The sequence below is a fragment of the Anser anser genome, assembly GCF_964211835.1.
Source record: "Anser anser genome assembly, chromosome: 1".
NCBI lineage: Eukaryota > Metazoa > Chordata > Aves > Anseriformes > Anatidae > Anser > Anser anser.
The window spans coordinates 213,783,890-213,803,025 of NC_139720.1; the positions used below are offsets into that span (position 1 = coordinate 213,783,890).

At 42.7% G+C, this 19,136-nt stretch overlaps 1 protein-coding gene across 5 annotated transcripts in view; it reads right to left on the minus strand.

Moving 5' to 3' along the window:
• The window catches only part of FCHSD2 (FCH and double SH3 domains 2), a 149,088-nt gene that overhangs the window by 66,360 nt on the left and 63,592 nt on the right, over positions 1-19,136 (minus strand). For all 5 annotated transcript variants that reach the window (XM_083834288.1, XM_083834289.1, XM_083834290.1 and 2 more), the window contains 5 exons: positions 6,666-6,742; positions 5,378-5,522; positions 1,314-1,447; positions 570-624; positions 6-134 (listed from right to left, as the gene is read on the minus strand). In XM_083834288.1, the coding sequence (XP_083690414.1) occupies positions 6-134; positions 570-624; positions 1,314-1,447; positions 5,378-5,522; positions 6,666-6,742 (540 nt within the window). The remainder of the gene's footprint in view (positions 1-5; positions 135-569; positions 625-1,313; positions 1,448-5,377; positions 5,523-6,665; positions 6,743-19,136) is intronic.

Below are 19,136 nucleotides of genomic sequence, written 5' to 3' on the forward strand. Positions count from 1 at the left end.
CTTACCTTCATAATGTTTACTAAGTCTGTTTGATAATAGCGATCTTGGTGTGCATTAGCAGCTGCTAAAGTGAGAAGATAATCATTCCTTGCATGGATAGCCTTTGAATTACACTCCGATCGTCGTGCTTTTAACTACAAGAAGAAACAGAAGTTAAAAGATAGGTACTAATGAGAAGTTAAACGACTAAAAAAGCATTAATAGCAGATTAATATGCATGCATGCATATATTAATATAGTCAAAACTTTAAAGGATTAACAGATTAATATTTTTCTTAATGGTAAGGGGATTTTTAAAATTCTTTTTTCTCTCATGCAGTTTTTAATTTCACATGTAGTTTTTATAGAACAGCTATAGTTCCCACTAGAAGAAACTTCCGTGTAAATTTGGTCTCATGTAAATCTGCACTCTGACTGCTGAAGAGTCTGTTCTTATCTGATAACTCATTCTAACAATGTACCTTATCAAATGTCAGTCATCTCTAAATTCCAGACAACTTTGGTCATACACCTCAAGAAATTAGCTTCGAAGCACTTTTATAGTAAATGTAAACTTTCCTTATACTCACCTTTACGCTTGCCTTTTGCAAGCTTATTCTTGACTGAAAAAGACTAAGTTTAGACCTGAAACAAAAAAAAAATAACAAGAGATTATTGTCTCGTACCTTTTCTACAAAAACACAGGACAAACAGGCCACTGCACTTCTGTAAAACTTTCATTTTTTATGCCTAAATTTCTATTTGTATAGTTTTAAGAAAAGTTTAATCTGGAGACACTACTGAGGATTTCTTTTTTAAATACAGAAATGAACAACCTTGCAAGAAATAGTGAAGCAAACTCCCATGATACAGGCAAAACTCCAAACTAAAAGCATGTGAGTTACTCGCTTTCCTGAAACAACGGGAATCAACCTCTTCAAGATGTCAAGGAGCATAAAAAATAGTGTCCCCATCCCCCCGCCCCCTCAAATGGACTGATACCAAATCTGAGATCTGGAAAGAGAGAGAGAAGCAAACAGCCTTTAACAGCAAATAGAGTGCTAGGTCACACACTATCTGAAAAGATCAAATTAAAGCAGCTAGTTTAACTCCTTTCCTAAAGCTATCCTAAATAAGTTATACTAAACTATCAGGGTAAAAGCATGCTTGAAATGGTTATAAAAATGCATATTAACAAAAAAAAAAAAAGGCACAAGCTTATTGAAAACAATTATCTTTCTTCTGAACTAATATCAAGTGTAAAAACTAATACAAACAAAAATCTGGTTTATACACAAGCAATTATTTATACATACGCTATTATAAAAACATACTTGGCCTCAATATCAGCTTTCTCCCGCACTGCTTGAGCCATCTGTTCAGTCTCAAAATATTTCTTTTTGCCTTTAGCTAAATCTTTTACTGTCTCTTGTAATTCAGCTTGGATCCTTGTCAGCTGGTCCACATACTGAGGCAAAAAAAGGCAGGAAAGAAAACATTAACATTTTTTGCATGTAAATAATTCTATTATCATCATTTCACTTCTCTTCATTAAATTTTATATGGAACTACATGGTCTCCAAGTCACTCCTGGTCAATTATTCATGCCTTTCTTTTAAAGCTGATCAGAACATAAAATCATATTTCTTTGTTTCAACTGCTGTATAACTGCTCAAATTCAATGATAACTCACAAATCAAACATAAAAGTCCTCAAAGATTTTAATGAGGTAATTAGTTGAAATAATTGGAATACAATGGGGAAAAATCCAAAGGCAATCTATCAGAGGTGATACAAGAAATGATTAGTCTTTCCTTCTCTAAGACTTCAAACGTGAGACAAAACTTACCATGTAAAACCTAACAGTACAATAGCACCAAGAACAATTTGATAACGTTATTTTAAGACCTCTTTTTCTCTAAACTATTTTGTGACTTTTGAATACAGACTAGGTGTGGTCAGTGAAAGCTGCAGGCAATATTTAGGGGCAGATCCTGAAGTTCTTGGCCTTCTCTTCCCCAGGCCCCCCACCCCCAGCTCTCTCAGCCTGGCCCCACAGCAGAGCTGCTCCAGCCCCTGAGCGTCCTCGCGGCCTCCTCCGGGCCCGCTCCAGCAGCTCCGTGTCCTTGTGCTGGGCCCAGAGCTGAACGCAGCGCTCACACTTCTCCCACATAAGGTGGCACATGTCCTCTTACTGAACACCCTTTTAAACACCTCATTTTTTTTCATTTTTCCTTCACAAGTATTGCAAGACTTATGCAAAGTGATACAATGCTACAATGCAGCCTCACGGGAAGGGGTAGAGCATTCAACAATCACTAAAAATAGGTTAATAGTTAAAAAAAAACACAACACTTTTTCTTTCTGTCAGTCACCAGAAATTGCTCGTCTTCTCACCACACAATTCTGCTCTCACTAAAAATACCAAATTTATCACTGGCTATAAAACAGATAAAAATTCATATGAGTTCCCATTAAAACCATTATTTCATGTGTGCAGACTAATAAGGTATAGGGCTTCATAAAGTAAGCTTCATGGGCAAGACTGTGCTTTTTTGCAGATCTTTGCGTGTATGACAGGAAAATGAAAGGTAGAAAAACCCACATATATTGGACAGCTGACAGAGACCTAAAACCATTTTAATAGGACTGGGTTTTTGCGACATCAATCAGCATTTTGATCCCTGAAGCCTCCTGCTGGCATCAAAAAATTAAAATATCAAATAGCCCCAGTTGTTAACATGATCGTTTTGGAAACATAAGATCAATTTGCTTTTACATCTCTGAAGAATAAAAAAATCGTCAGGAGGCTGGATGCCCCTCAGGGGTTTTGGTTCGGGCAGACACTGGTTACGCGCGGAAAGCTGTCTCAGAGAGCTCACAGAGATAATTTCTTGTTGTACTGCTTCCATGTAGAGCAATTCTGTTCTATTTGCCTTTCAGCCCTCTAGTACAGATCCGTACAGACTTGTGCAGTGGTGGCCACACTATCTTAGGTTGGAAATGAGGAGAATTTCTTCTTAGAAAGAGCGGTCAGGCATTGGGACGGGTTGCCCAGGGAGGTGGTGGAGTCCCCGTCCCTGGGGGTGTTCAAGGCAAGGTTGGACGTGGTGCTTGGGGACATGGTTTGGTGGGGGACAGTGGTGGTAGGGGGACAGTTGGACCAGGTGATCCTGGAGGGCTTTTCCAACCCTAATGATTCTGTGATTCTATCTTTTCTGAAGATACATGATGAAAGAACACCACAGATCTCGGCCTTCTCTCCCAAGGCCAGCTATGAAACCACCCATCACTTATGGGATGAGTTTACAAGGCCTCGGGGGAAAGATGATGGCTGAGGGTGGGCTGCTGCCCACAGAAGAGCCTCCTCATCACATCGAAGAGCCTCCAAGTGAGGGCAGGGGATCAGTTTTCTCAAGAGGCGAGACATGGTCTACAGAAGACATTTATTGCCCCTGTTCCAGAGACACCTAGCTATCTAGCAATGTTTTTCAGCAAATCACGATGAGGTTGTCTGAATGTATCAGTTAACATTAAAAAGGGTCATAAAAATGCATTTGATGTGAAGCTTCTATATGCTACCACGTCAAGGAAATAAAGGCTTACAGAAACATCTGGAAAACCAACAAAACAGCTCATCAATAGCCACTCAACACCTCCTGCAATCGTGGAAGGAGACCCTGCTTCTAGCGGAAATTTGACTTTGGTCAGGCATTCCACATTACAAGTATTTCACTGACTCCAAATTTTAAGTTTAGTAAGGTTTTAGCTGGATGGAGGTCAGCATAACACATTATTTACCTTTGTGGAAATCCAAAGGAACGGGTGACAGACTGCACTGTATAAAACAATGAACTTGTTGTGGAGGAAAACTAATACTACCAGGTGGAGGATTGTTCCATGTTGTAGGAAAAGTGTATGGTTGTTAGAATATTATGAACCAGAAGTACTGCCCTGATAATAGTAACTCCATGTTCTGGTAATTCAAAAGTGCAGGAAAAAAGGAACCTGTATCATTTCTACACACTTACAGCAGTGGTCCCCACTTCTACTGTCAACCCATCAACTTTCTGAACTACCAGAAGAAAAATAACTGGTAATTATTAACCAAATAAAGATGCTATACATTGCTACAGTATTTTTTTGGAAAGCTTCACAGAAAAAATAAAATTCCCCGGGACAATAAACAAACGACATTGATAAAGTTATTTTTTCCCCTAGAAAAAACAAATATTGCACATACTTCTAGGAGTTATGCAAAAATTCATTGAGAAACTGAGAGCTCATGTTACACTAACATCTATTTAAAAGTTTGTAGCCAAATATTTTACAGTATACTGCTCTGAAGGGGGTAAGTTGCAAGGAGTGTGGTCAAAAAAATGCAAAGAAAAAAATGAAACTGTGTGCTTTACTTTTTTTCTCTTTTTTGTCTTTTACCATGAATAGATGGTTCAGCCTACCTGAGATTAAACTCAGAGGTGAACCTGAGTAATAATGCACAGAAGGAATATTTACAACTATTAGTAATATTTGAGATGCTTGCAATGCACCAGCATTTCTATTTCCCTCCTTATGTTATGCTTCATGGAAGCCATGTAGTGAGCATATCAAAAGATCAGTTTTGAAAACTTCCAAAAATTTATGGTTGGTGCAGTAATGAATTTTTGTAAACTATGCTCATTCCTTAAAACAGCAGATTTTCTCCTTGCTCCAGCAAAATCCACAGAACACAAACAAAAAAATAACTAAAATATGAAGAGTACTTAGCCTTCACATAAATACATGATTATTTTTAAAAAGTGTCTTACTGCCTTATGGAAACAGATGGAATATTGCATTTTACTTCAAACATATTCTGTGTTAAGCAGTATGAGAGAGACCTTTTAAGGCGTAAATTACTTTAAAATGCAACAGCCAGTCACATTTTCTAATGAAAGTCGAGCTTATTTTTTTCCTTGAACTACAACATTTTCTTTGCATGGATTAATAGATCCATTACAGCAGCTTTTGGAATAGCGATTTGGGATGCTTTTACAGCATGTGGCTGAACAACCTGCACTCGACATCTCAAAGATTGCACAAATCATTCCTTCAGGTTAAAGATAGGCTTTTTCTTAAAATCAGAACCTATTCTAACACTTGCAATTGGCACTACCAAGCCAATTCCATCTAATCGCCACAGCATGATGTTAGACTTGCAGTGGTAGTTTTGATCAACTTTGTACTGCATTCATTTCAAAGCAATTTAAATGTCAGATACCAGCGCAGAACTCTGTTCCCTCTCCAACAAGCTGGCTACTTACTTCTGTAACATGCATATAAAGAGACTACGAAGTACACAGGTGCTTTAGAAGTGCCTTACTAAAACATCTCTAATAACCAAAGAAAGGAAAATTACCTTTTTCAGCTGCTGTTCCTTAAAGCACCTTACAGTCCTGGCTGGTTCGGAAATTAAGTTTTTATAGTTCTCGCAGATATTGAGCCGGGATTGGGCCACTTGCATTGTGCCTTCTAAAAGCGATTTCCAGACTGAGTACATGCTCCTAAAGTACCAAAACACAGAGGGGTGGTGGGAAGAAAGAAAGGGAGGTCAGGCTTTGGCTGAAAATGTGTTGATTTGTATAAATACAAATGATACATTCTTCAAAGGATGGCTTTTAAAACTAAGCTACAGCACAATTTTTTGTGCTGATCTAGCAAATACCTGCAGTTTTACGTAAAAGTTTAATCAAAGTTTCACAAAAACTAAGTTTTTCTCCTCCTTTCCCTGTTTTCTGATTTAATTTTGGTGGCAATTACTCTCGGTTGAACCCATTGCTCCCATGGAACAGACCCTACTGAAAGCAGCAGCTAAAACCCACCAGATCAGATGATAACTTCTGATAAGATCATGCAATTTTAGGCATCTTGCAATCAAAATAGTAGTTACAGCTCATCCATTTTGCTTCAGCTACCTGCAGTTTCTTCGTCCAAAAACCCACACACAACTAATCTGAATGTGCTAATAGTCCAAAACCAAAATCTACTAACAGTTTATTGCTTCTGAACCAAAATGTGTCAGAATATGAAAATGAAGTATTTTACAACTTTTTCAAAATATTTAGGAGGTACTTATTCAAAGGTGGGAGGCATTTAGCAACTGAGGCAGTTCTGTTTTCATGTTACGATGCACTTTGCTTCTTAATGAAACCAAGTTTTGTAAACAACGGTTTCGTGCCTCCTCGCTGTCAGATGGGATCTTCATTATGAATAGCCTCCGAAAAAGAAACTTGTTGCTTTGTTTCATTCTGTGGAGTAATCTGCATGCTTATTACTCTAACCTCAAAGCTATTTAATAAAAGATATATATTTATATACCAACTTCCCAAATCGGTAATACCCAAAGGAGGCACACAATTATGTTTTCTATCCTGTTGTGCCATTTGTTTTCCCAATCCTCCTAAACTATCCAAGTTATAAACAGCTATTTAAGCCTATTTCAAAATTTTAGAGGAAAACAAAGCTTCCTTTTTAACTGACAATCCTCTACAACAATGAAAAGCTTCCTTTTTAACTGTCAATTCTCTACGACAATGAATATAAATCATTTAAAACACAGAAGAGCAGTGTTTCATTGTTGAGAAAAAGAATTACACAAATTGAAAATATAAAGACAGCTATTTCAAGATATCCAACTGTTAAATTACCTATAATCGGCTCGCTCATCAGCTTTTATTCCCAGCCAGTCCTTCTTTAAGTATTGGCTAGCCAGCTTCTGAATGCTCTGTTGAAAGAAGGAGAAAAAAAGTTAAAACGAGGTACCCAGAAACATATTTTTGCTCTTATATCCAACAAATGATAATCTGACATATACGGAAGCAATCCATTTCTAGTATTAGCAAACTACGATAATACAAGACTGCTATTTCTACCCCTTTTTATATTTTTTAAGTTTCTGGTGAAATGTATTAATGAATTTCATGTTGATATCTTAATTCATAGGGACTCCAAGATCTAATCGCACACCTCAGCTCTGAAAATATTCCTGCATGTGAATGACCCCAGCAAAACCAGTAATACAGAAGATATTTCTGGGCAGTGCGTGGCCAAATCAGAGCCAGGAATACCGAAAGTAAAACGTCTTGATGTGTCACAGACAGCACAAACAAAACCCTTGTGGAACTGCAAGGGAAAAGGGGTTCTCGGGAGCAAGGAAACGTCAGGTCATTTGTTTGTGCCCCAGACTGACACGGCTCCATCCTTGGGGAACCGACGGGCCTTTGGTGCTCACAGGATCAGGCTGAGAGGGTGACAACAGACTACAGATTAAAAAAAGCATTTTGTTTTTAATTATTAATGTTAATTACGCTGTTCAGTCTCCGCATTTCACTTTGCACAGTCTCAGAAAACCAGCAACGTCAAGAAAGCAGCAAAATGGAGCTGTAACGGAGGCAGTGGGGGCTGGCACAGCAGCATCGGCGTGGTGGGGACAGGGGGGACACGAAGCACGAGCTGACACCGATATCCACGCATAAGAAACAGGACGGGGGCCAGATGCACCCCCAGCAACAATTAAATGAAGACACCGCAGCAAAATCCTCATTTTTTAATTAGGTCCATCACCGCTGCTAGCGGTGAATTCATGCCCACTGGTTCCACACTTCCCTGATCCAGTTTCCAAAGGTTTGCAAACGCTGCTGGTTGCTTGAATTCCCCAAGCCATCCACTAGCACAACCCGTAAATTCTCGGCAGAGAAAAATATCAATCCCTCAAAGAACACACTCCGCAATACTTTTCACAAGCAAAGTTATGCTATTATTTTTTGCATTCCCATTGCAATTTCTTCTAATTTTAAAAGAGGTGTGGATCGCATTAGGTAGCTGTTAAAAGGAAAAAGAAAAGGGGTGTTTCCTTTAACTCCAACACAGCAGTTCGTGATGAGATTTGGAGCTCTATGAGGGGCCTCTACCTGTAGCTGCTTCCACATTTCTGCCCCTTGTGCATCAGATCCTTCTGTGAGATGTGCCCCGAGGTGCTGAACAAATGTTCAAAACCAGAAAAATGAACCAAGAAACGTGTTCGCTGATGGCTGAGGATAAGCTCTGCCATAGGTAAAGGTGTAAAATATCGCGCTGGGGGTATTTTAAAGCCATTTCTGCCCACCAAAACCTTGTTACTCGTGATGTCAGCAAATCAAGCACAAAACCAGCGTGATTATATGGGCTTGACCCTTTGTGTCCAAAGTGAACAAATGCACCACAGAAGTCAATGAAACCCCGAACAGAGGGCTCCAGCTGCGTTTTGAGATGTCTGATCATTTATTGAACTTTCACGAAAACCGATAAACCAAATGTTTGCGTTCCGCACAAACTCCGGGAGGCGAATGTATGACTTTTAATTAGTTGAGAACAGCAGATTCCCTTTCTTAAGATCGATGCCGAACGTCACTTTGTCAGTACAAGATCCTTCTTGTTCCTTCCTCAGTAAGGCTCCTCGTTGTGCTCCACCGAAACAAAGCGCGGCACTGTTTGGCTTGAGCCGGGAAGCGAGCCGATTGCTTAGCCCCTGGCCTGGCCCGACTCGGCCCGCGGCCTCCAAGGTCCACTGCTGCCCCCGAGGTGCCCGTCGATCGCGTTCGAAGGGCTCGGGATGAAAATATGCACCCGCAATGGGAGAGATGTGAAGAGGCAACAAGAGAAGTCCGTGCAGACTGCCCTGGTAGCAATATTGTTTGAGGATACGTTTCCCTATACTTCACGTTTCCTTCAAAGTAACTCTAGAGCTTCAGTGAGTAAAGGCATTATAAAAAACAAATTAATTACAACATGAATCTCCATCAAAACCCCCCAAACCTCTCCTCCCTCTCATTAAGGCAGGCTACAGAGAGCGAAAAGGCAACCCTGATGTTGCACAGCTTGGACGTGCAAGGCACTTAGTTGGCTTCAAGCACCACCATTTCGAGAAATACGAAAGCAAGGGTTAGCGTAAGCATGGAGGACAACAGTTTGCCAAGCCTGCAGAAAATCTGCTCACTGGCTGCTAAACAAGGAGGTCTTTTAATTTTTGCTTTTCATCCTAACGAATGTATCATTGAAATTGAACAAGAGTTCAGTTAGTTATTTTTGAATGGTAGGAACAATTGAATATGTTGATTTATTTTCAATAAGTTGATCTATTTCAACACGTTGATTTCTTTCAACACGTTGATTTCTTTCAACATGTTTATTTCTTTCAACACGTTGATTTCTTTCAACACGTTGATTTCTTTCAATATGTTGATTTCTTTCAATATTTGTCATCAATGCTTAGGGACACGAGGACTGAGAATGCCTGAAATCCCCTGCAAGCGCCGTGCAAGCTCCGCTCGTGCTGTCAGAAGAACCGTACTCAGTGAATCCTATCTCGTGCGTTACTCCCACACCAAGCAGGATTTAGGAAGAAGAAATGTAAAGTAGTGGAAACAGACAGGCTGTCACACTAAGCCAATTTCAACTCATCGGAAGATGACACACACCCTTCCCGCGCCTCGTTTTTTCCTTCCTCACCCCCCAAGGCACGTTGTATCGCTGTGCTGCGAGCACCAGTGGGGAGGAAAAGAAAGAGAAAAAGAAAGGAACGCTCGGGGAACATTAGCTATCATACTAATAGATAATAGAAAGTAAGTAGTTTGTGACAGGGAAGTGAAAGATGTCCCAAATTAAAAGGTAATTGATAGAGATGTAGGAGGCTTTTAAAAAGACTCACTAATGACGATTTTCAAAGTCTCAAGATCTTTATTAGCAAAAACTGAGAGCTGCTGCTGACAGCCAGGCCCCCTAAAATCTATTATGGATTGCAGAAAGCATCGCAGACACCATCTGATGCTAAATGGAGTTTGGGTACAATATCACTAGGACAAATTTTGGGTTCTTCAGCAGTTGTGCTTAAAGGTTTTCAGTATTTTGTCTCATTTTGTTCTTTTCTCTTTATTAGAGTGGAATCCATCAACCAACCCCTTGTAACTTTTAGTTCTACAAATAAACCCACACCCTGCTGTAACTTTAAGACTTTCTTACATTGGAAAACCTGCAGTTTGTCTAATATCAGATTATTTTTAAAACGGCATTTTCAGTTCTAGGAGAGTGAGACTGGCCTAGGATGAGGACAAAGTGCCATATACAGTGAATCCTCCAAAAAAAAAACAAAAAGAAGAAGGAAAAAACCATACAACCAAGCCAAATGAAATTCCTGAATCTTGAAGAACACTTCTACTAGAAAAATTCAAAGCCCTATGGCCATCAGGTGCTACAGCACCTCCCTTGATGCTCTCAGGTTCTTCTCCTCCATTAATAAGACTCCAAAATAATTAGTAAGACTCCAAATGAATCGCACTAGTCAGTGATTCTGGCTCACCGAAACAGCAAGATGCTTCTTGCCAGCAACCCTCCGACAGCTTTAGCAATCGTCCAGATGTTTTTTCCACAAGCCTGAGGAGCAATGTGAAACACATTTTGCACGGTTGACAACCTCTTGAAACCATCGTGGGGGAGAAGACATGGAAAAGCCATGCAGCCTGCGCGCTGCTCCCCAGCGCAGGCGAATGAGTCAGTCTCAATATTGAATCCCAAGTAAGATGCTGCGTGTTCACAGCAACTGCTTGAAGTGGCATTTTATTTACTAGAGCTAGATTCAATAAAACCTGCAACGATTTAAAAAGAACGAACTCTGTTCGGGACGGACTCGGTTCGGGGCTTCCACGCAGGAGGGGACCTCAGGCAACGAGACCGGGACTAAAGAGCTGCTGCAGAGCAAATAAAAATGAGAATAAACCACAACACGGGCAGCACGTGGACTTGTACAGCACATCCCAGGACTTCCTAAGGGCACAGATACGCTGGGACTGTTTGTCTGCATTGCCTTGGATCCTTTAATTGCCTTTAAAGAATCGATAAAGTAGGTTTCTGCGGGCCTGCAGCAGCAATTGGAAAACCCCTAGAAATATTAAGGGAGGCTGGACAGCTGATGTAAAGCTGCAGCTCTAACAGCACCTCATCCCCCTCCTGTTTGCATGCTGGGGTACTCCTTCCTGCCATCAGACAACTCCTGGACAAGAAAACACCGAGTTTGCCACCAAGACATCTCATCCTTACATTCGTAATCTCTTTCCAAGCTGCTCCATGCCTTGCTTTTTGATGCTTGAGACATGACAAGGTGGCAAGGGAAAAAAAAGGGGAAAGCTGAAAAATTAATTTACAGCAGTGAAATATCCTCTGGCAGTCACAATAAACATCACTCATGGCACTCGCAGTGGGACTTCGCCACATAAAGGTCAAATCTCATGTCCTTCATGGGTTTTGTTTGTTTTTTACATTGAAGTTAAAAGCTAAAACCATTACTTCACTGGAAGCATGCTCTCTAATTCTTCCCAAAACATCTTGCTGCTGGAGGTTAGCATTGCCTTCCACATATAATCCGTAATAGGGATAAAAAACAAAAGCCCAACAGCAGCTCCAACACCAGTAGGAGTATCTGTGGATTCTTAAAAGGCAAGGCGAGAGCCCATCTGCATGACAGCCCCACATTCAAGGAGGAATGACTCCTTAAAATCCTACAGCAATGAAAACCCCTGATGAGAAACATGGGGTCCCATGCCAATGCCTAGTTATTTTTGACTCAAATGTGCCTTTTATCACTTACTGCAATTCCAAGCATATTGTAGAGGTGGTAAAACAAAAAAAAAATATTTATTCCGTTCCTTTTCGCAACACCTTTTTCAGTGTTTCAAGACTTCCTTATGCTCTAGACTAAGCATGTCCCTATTTCTTCAAGTACATTTTTCAGTCTTAATTTGTAACCTGATTACTTTCTTTGCCCTTGATTTTCATTGCTCTCCTCTGGTCTCTCTTGAGTTGGTCCAAATCTTCCTTGAAAGGTAAGGGCCAACACTTGAAAGACCTTACTCTGATTTTTCAGGCTTATTTTGAACTTCCAGCACTGCTGGTAGACCCACCTGCCACCATTCCTGAGTCGATATCAGTAAACGTAATAGCATGCATCCAACTTCCTCCATGAATGATAATGATGAAAAATACTGGATTAGGGACAGGTCCTACGAAGCTTCATTCATTTTAACAAAAAAAAAATCTGTTTGATACCTACATGATTTGCCGAATGGCTTTTATGACCCTTTTGTAGTTTTATCCAGACGACGTTTCCCTAGCATGCATGTTAGACCACCATGAGAATCAGCCACCTCCCCAAAGTCAAGGCGCCCAGCACCTTCTCTATTTACAAATGTTAATCTATAACAGCAAAAAAAAAAAAAAAAAGAGTTTGCCCAACTAGCGTGAAGCTGTTTTTCTTAACACTTCCATTTGTTGCTCCAATGCTTTTCTAGGAACTTCAACCAACCAGAGCGATGCGTAACTTCGAAACTCGTAGAACCATTAGGGTTGGAAAAGACCTTCAAGATCATCTGGTCCAACCATCCCCCTACCACCACTGTCACCCACCAAACCATGTCCCTGAGCACCAACTCCTCAGCCTTTTGGAAGAGCGGGCGCTACCAAGCTCAGCTTTCCAAGCCAACACTCTCAGCTTTAACAGGGGAAGTGACCTGATGCTGAATACTCTGCAGCCAAGCTGACTAGACCCAGAGCCAATTCGTGTTTATTTATCAAAATAGACTCTAATCTATTGTATTCCTGACCTTGCATCAGGCCAAGATCTCTGTGACAGAATATAACAACTTGGGGATTAACAGCAGCCAATCTACCTGCTCTAGTTCGCCTTGCAACAAATAAATGTTGGAAGTTTCTTTACCCGCATATCTCCATTATTAAGAGCATCCTGACAGGCTATTTCAATAAACGTTATGTGACAAAATCATGTCCTAGCAGGCTTCCAACTGTTTGCTTTCTCTCTGTCTTCAGCGCCCAAATTCCAGGAACATATAACTTATGCCGTAACAACGCCGCAAGGCAGTATTTGCAACACTTCTCCAATATTGTTTAGTCCAAATGGAGGGTTTTCTCTGCACAAGACGTGCATGCAGCAACAGAAGATATCAACATTTACACTTCCAGTCACATATAACAGAGGTTGGAAAAAATCTAAGTCAATCTTCCTGACCATGAGCTTATGGTGCCTTCTGAGCGAGTCTCCTTAAAGAAGAGGGTCTGAGAAAACCAGAACAAATGCCACCTTTACGATGAGGCACCATGTCCATAACTAAACAGCTCATAACCCTGAGCAAGTTACAAATTAGAATAAAACTAGCTAAAATGATCAAGCTATGTATTCATCTGTGTAAGTTATTTTTACTTTCTAAATTATACACTACAAATTGCTAAACTAGAAATACGTTGCCATTCAGAAACATTCCTGGTTCTTTTTAAGGCCTTTTTCTAAAAGCGTCTAGGCTGATGCAAAACCTACTGCATGCTCCAGTGAGATTTCAGTGTGTTTTTCCTTCTGCATTCACTGCCATGCACAGGTAGGGCTGATAGACGGGCACCAAGAGCCAGCTTCGAGCAAGGCTGCTGCAGCCACCAGGAGCTACGACATGCCGAGCAAGTTGCCATTCCCCCCTTGCCAAGACCACAAACCCAACAGGCTGAACAAAATTACCCCCTAGTCCTTGAATTCGAAATGGGTGAAACCACTAAAATTTTTTTTTTTTAGTCTTCCAAATACAAGGATTGTCTTAAAGGAGCTTGTGTTTAGACTACACGCGGTTACTCTTCCCTATACTTGTACTAACTTTATCTAGATCGGGAAGTTCTTCATAAACCTAAATGCAGACTCCTTTTTCATAGCTGCCATCCTTACGGTCCCTAAGAAACTGTCAGAAGAGCCTTAGATTATCTCTACGAAGTTGTGAAGGCCCCAGCATAGCACCTGTATGTGTGGCTGGTGGCAGATCAACAGCTCCGCAGAAGAAATCAGTTTGCCTCTTGGTCAAAAGCCTGCACCCCTGGAGCAAATCCCCACTCCTAACAGGTATAGCAAAGTCCTGGGTAGTGCTACTGAACAGCGTGCCATTGCTTTGCAAAGTTTTGTGTAAGGTAGATTTCTTTTCCATAGCGCCACACTGGATAGTAAAGCTTTTAGCAGTGTTCATTTAGTAATTTTAGGGAATCTAAAAATCGAGGTTGCCCAAAGCCCCATCCAACCCAGCCCTGAGCACCTCCAGGGTTGGATGGGGCATCCACAGCTTCTCTGGGCAGCCTGTTGCAGTGTCTCACCACGTCCCGATGCAAAAGACAGACTCCAAAATCCATTTAATAGTCCATGAACATTCAGCATGGAGAAATATAGAATCAATTAGATTGGAAAAGACCTTCAAAATCACCAGATCCAACCACCAACCTGACCCGCCAAGTCCCATCACCAGACCATGTCCCTCAGTGCCATGTCCACGCGTCTCTTAAACGCCTGCAGGGATGGGGACTCCTCCGCTGCCCTGGGCAGCCAAGTCCAGCGCTTGAGTGATGAGGAGTTTTTGACGGATGAACCAAAAGAATTAAGTCACAGCTAATCACCTCTTTTATTCTGCATGTACAGGTCTGATTGGAAGTGTTAACACAAAGCTTCTCAACCTGCCACAGAGCTCTGGAACAGCAGGACGCAGCACCTTCAGCTGTGCAAAATGAAATCAAACACCACATGTAGAAGTGAGTGTAAAAAAGCAGTTGTACTGTTCACTCCTAAGAGCAACTTTCACACTTAGTGGACCCACCAGTCTCCTCTTTGGCACCTCATTTGCACGCACCTCATCTGAGCAAGTACTGCCTGGGAAGGAGGCAACAGGATGGGACAAATCTTTCCTCACCACCATTTTCTGCTGTCTTAAGAGATATAAACCAAAAGCACAAAGAGGTCCTATTATTTAACGTGACTTTGAAGGCGCATGATGCAGGGCTTGAAGCAGTGCTGCTGTCAGGTAGAGATATTTCTCTTCCCTGCACAACCTTTTGTTTTAACACCTGAGAAATACCACCTGAAGCCCTACAGACTCCTGAAATGCCGTCTGCCTCCTTCCTCTGCACCCAAGTCGCAGCTTCATGTTGCTGGAGAGAAAAGCATCACGATCTAGTTGCTGTGGGAAAGAGCAAAGCGCCAATGACGACCAAAAACGCAACAGCTTCTCCTATTCTCACCTTCCCTGTGCTTATCTCCACCAGTTCCGTTCTGCAGAGTGAGACCATAATCTGGCACTTCCTAGTTTTGTAGAGTGTGAGGATTCGGTGTATTTTTAAATTCCTAATTTCCTGTAATTCACCTCTCGGGCAGCTGACGAAGCGTGGCACCCAGCTTCATCCCCCACAATGTTTCTGTCTGGGAGAAGAATGCGGCCACATCTCCGCCACAAAACAGAGGAGGCTGGACGTGATCCCGAAGGCACAGACTGAAGTGGGGCGTAAGGAATGATGCTATAACTACCTCACCTGCCTGATGAAGGAGAGAAAAGCCTTATCGTCCTGTCAGCAAAACACCTCCAAAGGCATCGGTCTGCACCAGCGGGCAGCCGCCTTGCACCAACGCTTCCAGCACCGCCACCAGAATCGCTGTCGGGTTCACGTCATTTGTTAAAGAAAGTAGCAAAAAGGTTAACAGAGCTTTGTACACTCCCAAATACGATAACCCACCCACACAGCTCTCCCACCCACGGTAATTTCAGTCTGTCATGATCCACACTGCTTTTTTTTTTTTTCATCTAAAAAAGGAAATGCTTTCTTCACCAAAAAAAAATATATATTTATAATCTAACCAAACCCTTTTTAGAAGAGACTGGTCAAGCGATGCTGCCAGCTAACCCTGACACATGCCTCGCTGGGGAAGGAACCTGAAAAAATCCAAATTTTTGCTTTCAAACTGTGCCGGCTGCCTGATGGCAGGGAAGTGGTGGAGAAGAGGATAAACCCATTCTCGCAGCACAAGCAGGTTGAAATGTGGTTTTTTGGAAGCAACTCTGTGGCAGCATCGACCCTAGGTATTTCCTGGGAGGTGAAAGGAAGCCTGGTTCATGTGGGTGCACAGAAAAATTAAGCAAAAGGAGAATTGCACAAGAATAAAAACACTGTGACACTGAAGGGGATGCTATGACAAGCCACAGCAGAACCTCATCTTACCTAATATACATATTTTCTTACATTAGTACATTAAAGTGCAGAAAGTTGTTACGAGATTGTAAAGAAAAGGCTGAAAAATTCATGAAAATAGGATGACAAAACTACGTACTAGTCCAGTCATCCACAGACACAAATTAAGCAACAGTGAAAACAGAGTCATTAGCAGAACGTACAGATTGCAACACAGGGAATTTTAAGAAAATTGTTGGAAAATACATATGATATCAAAAGTAGTGTGTTCATTGGGGAGGTTCAGCTAGGGAAAATTCCACAGTCCAATTTTACTTCTGTTTGATCACAAGGCTATAGAACACGTGTGGCTGAATCTCAATGTGACAAAACACAGAGTTTCAGGACAGAATTAAATAAGTGGAAAATTCAAATTAAAACAGGCTTTAAAAGCCAGCAAGAGCAGCACCACAGAAAGATGAAAATATTCTAACAACTGCAGTTGCTGTTTCAGACTATTACTAAAATGCAGAATTATGAACTAAGCACTGTAAGAACCTTACCAAAATTAAACTCATCAATCTTCAGTTAACTTAAACTTAACTGATGCATATAGAAAGAGCATAAAATTAAGAACAGTAGTTTAAAAGACTCAGGCCAGGAGACAGGCAGCAATAATACCTGTTAAACTAAATATTTATATTCATGGAATCATTAGGGTTGGAAAAGCCCTCCAGCCCACCTGGTCCAACCACCCCCCTACCACCAATGTCCCCCACCAACCCATGTCCCCAAGCACCACGTCCAACCTTGCCTTGAACACCCCCAGGGACGGGGACTCCACCACCTCCCTGGGCAACCCGTCCCAATGCCTGACCGCTCTTGCTGAGAAGAAATGTCTCCTCATTTCCAACCCGAACCTCCCCTGGCACAACTTGAGGCCGTTCCCTCTGGTCCTATCACTGTTGAACAGTTCTACAAGAAGTTGCAAAAATATACCATGGGAGTAAAGCCAAAGCAGAGCGATGATTAAGATCTACAAGAAGGGTAAGAAACCTATAGATAACCTCTCTGAAGGTCGTATGGAGCTCTCTGTGCAGTGCAAGAGCATCACCGGGCCCAGGGGAGTCTCTGCCTTGCCACCAGCCATGGCGGCAGTGCAGCAAGAACCGCGCACCTCACGTCTTCGCCTGGACAACTCAGCACATTCCTGTGTTTTTCTACAGTACTGTCCATGATGTCAGACCTCCTTTGGGTTTTGGGAGTATTTCAGGTGCTCTTGTTGGAAAAGAGTATCTCTCTGAGGGCAAATTCTATTTTTTACTATTATGAAATGCAGACATAAAACATGCACGTCTACATAATTTATATGAGAGTCACTAAAGTGAGGAGGCAAAAGGCCAACCCTACCAAGCCGGATGGAAGTATCGATCTGCCGGAGGGTAGGAAGGCCCTGCAGAGGGACGTGGACAGGTTGGGTCAATGGGCAGAGGTCAATGGGATGAGGTTCAACATGGCTCAGTGCTGGGTCCTGCACTTTGGCCACAACAACCCCATGCAGCGCTACAGGCTTGGGGCAGAGTGGCTGGAAAGCTGTGCAGAGGAAAAGGATCTGGGGGTGCTGGCTGATGCTTGCCTGAACACGAGCCGGCAGTGTGCCCAGGTGGCCAAGAAGGCCAACGGCATCCTGGCTTGTGTCAGGAGTAGTGCGGCCAGCGGGGCCAGGGAGGTGCTCGTCCCCCTGGGCTCTGCTCTGGTGAGGCCGCACCTCGAGTGCCAGGTTCAGCTTTGGGCCCCTCACTACCAGAAGGACATCGAGGCCCTGGAGCGTGTCCAGAGAAGGGCTCCGAAGCTGGGGAAGGGCCTGGGACACAAGTCCTGTGAGGAGCGGCTGAGGGACCTGGGGGGGTTTGGGCTGGAGAAGAGGAGGCTCAGGGCAGGCCTTATTGCTCTCTGCAACTGCCTGAAAGGAAGGGGTGGGGAGCTGGGGGTCGGCCTCTGCTCACAGGTAACCAGGGATAGGACCAGAGGGAACGGCCTCAAGTTGTGCCAGGGGAGGTTCGGGTTGGAAATGAGGAGACATTTCTTCTCAGCAAGAGCGGTCAGGCGTTGGGACGGGTTGCCCAGGGAGGTGGTGGAGTCCCCGTCCCTGGGGGTGTTCAAGGCAAGGTTGGACGTGGTGCTTGGGGACACGGTTTGGTGGGTGACACTGGTGGTAAGGGGGTGGTTGGGCCAGGTGATCTTGGAGGGCTTTTCCAACCTTAATGATTCTGGGATTCAGCAGTTGAACAGCACTCGCTTCCAAGTTTTCTTTGGTGACCTGCTCCCTTCCAAGCACCCTCTCCCAACCAACTTTCTTCTGACTAACACCACAGTGGAGGCAAGGTTTGCCACCGCCCGTCAACCCTGGTTGTGCACAGATAAGTAAAGGAATTAACTGGGATGAAGAGGCTGCTTCAGCCAGTAAATGTGACCTGCGGAGTGATATTTCGGTAAGAACGTACTAGAAGTATTGTTACGAACGGTAATCTCATGAGAAAGATCATCCGTAATTTTTTAACAACAAACGAAGAGGATTCGCCTTGGCTGGACGACTCTTCCAGCTGAACAAACAACCACATTGTTCTGTGGTAATCAGAAAGAGAAGTGTGCATGCTTACATATGCAAGGAAGTTTAGGCATCACGATCCAACTGCTCAAAACAAAGGTTATGACTCCCAGAGCAGAACAGCTGCATTTCTTGGCTGGCCAGAGGAGGAGGCAGGTACAAGTCAAGGCGTACCCAGCACAATTTTCGATGTTTGAGGTCAGCAGGCCCTGACGCCACTTTTCTGTCTTCTGCCTGTCCATGAAGTTTGACAATTGACCCCTTTGAGGGGCTGGTGAACTGTTTGGCAGTAATTTCTGTGGAGATGATGTGTTGTGGGGGACAAACGGAAGAACAGATGCGTTCCAGGGAACGGGAATTCCATCCAAGTGGAATTCTGAACAATCTGTGTTCATGTAACAAGGTCATAGAATCACAAAATGCTTTGGGTTGGAAGGGACCTTAAAGTCCATCTAATTCCAACTCCTGCCATGGGCAGGGATGCCTGTCCCCAGCCCAGGCTGCCCCA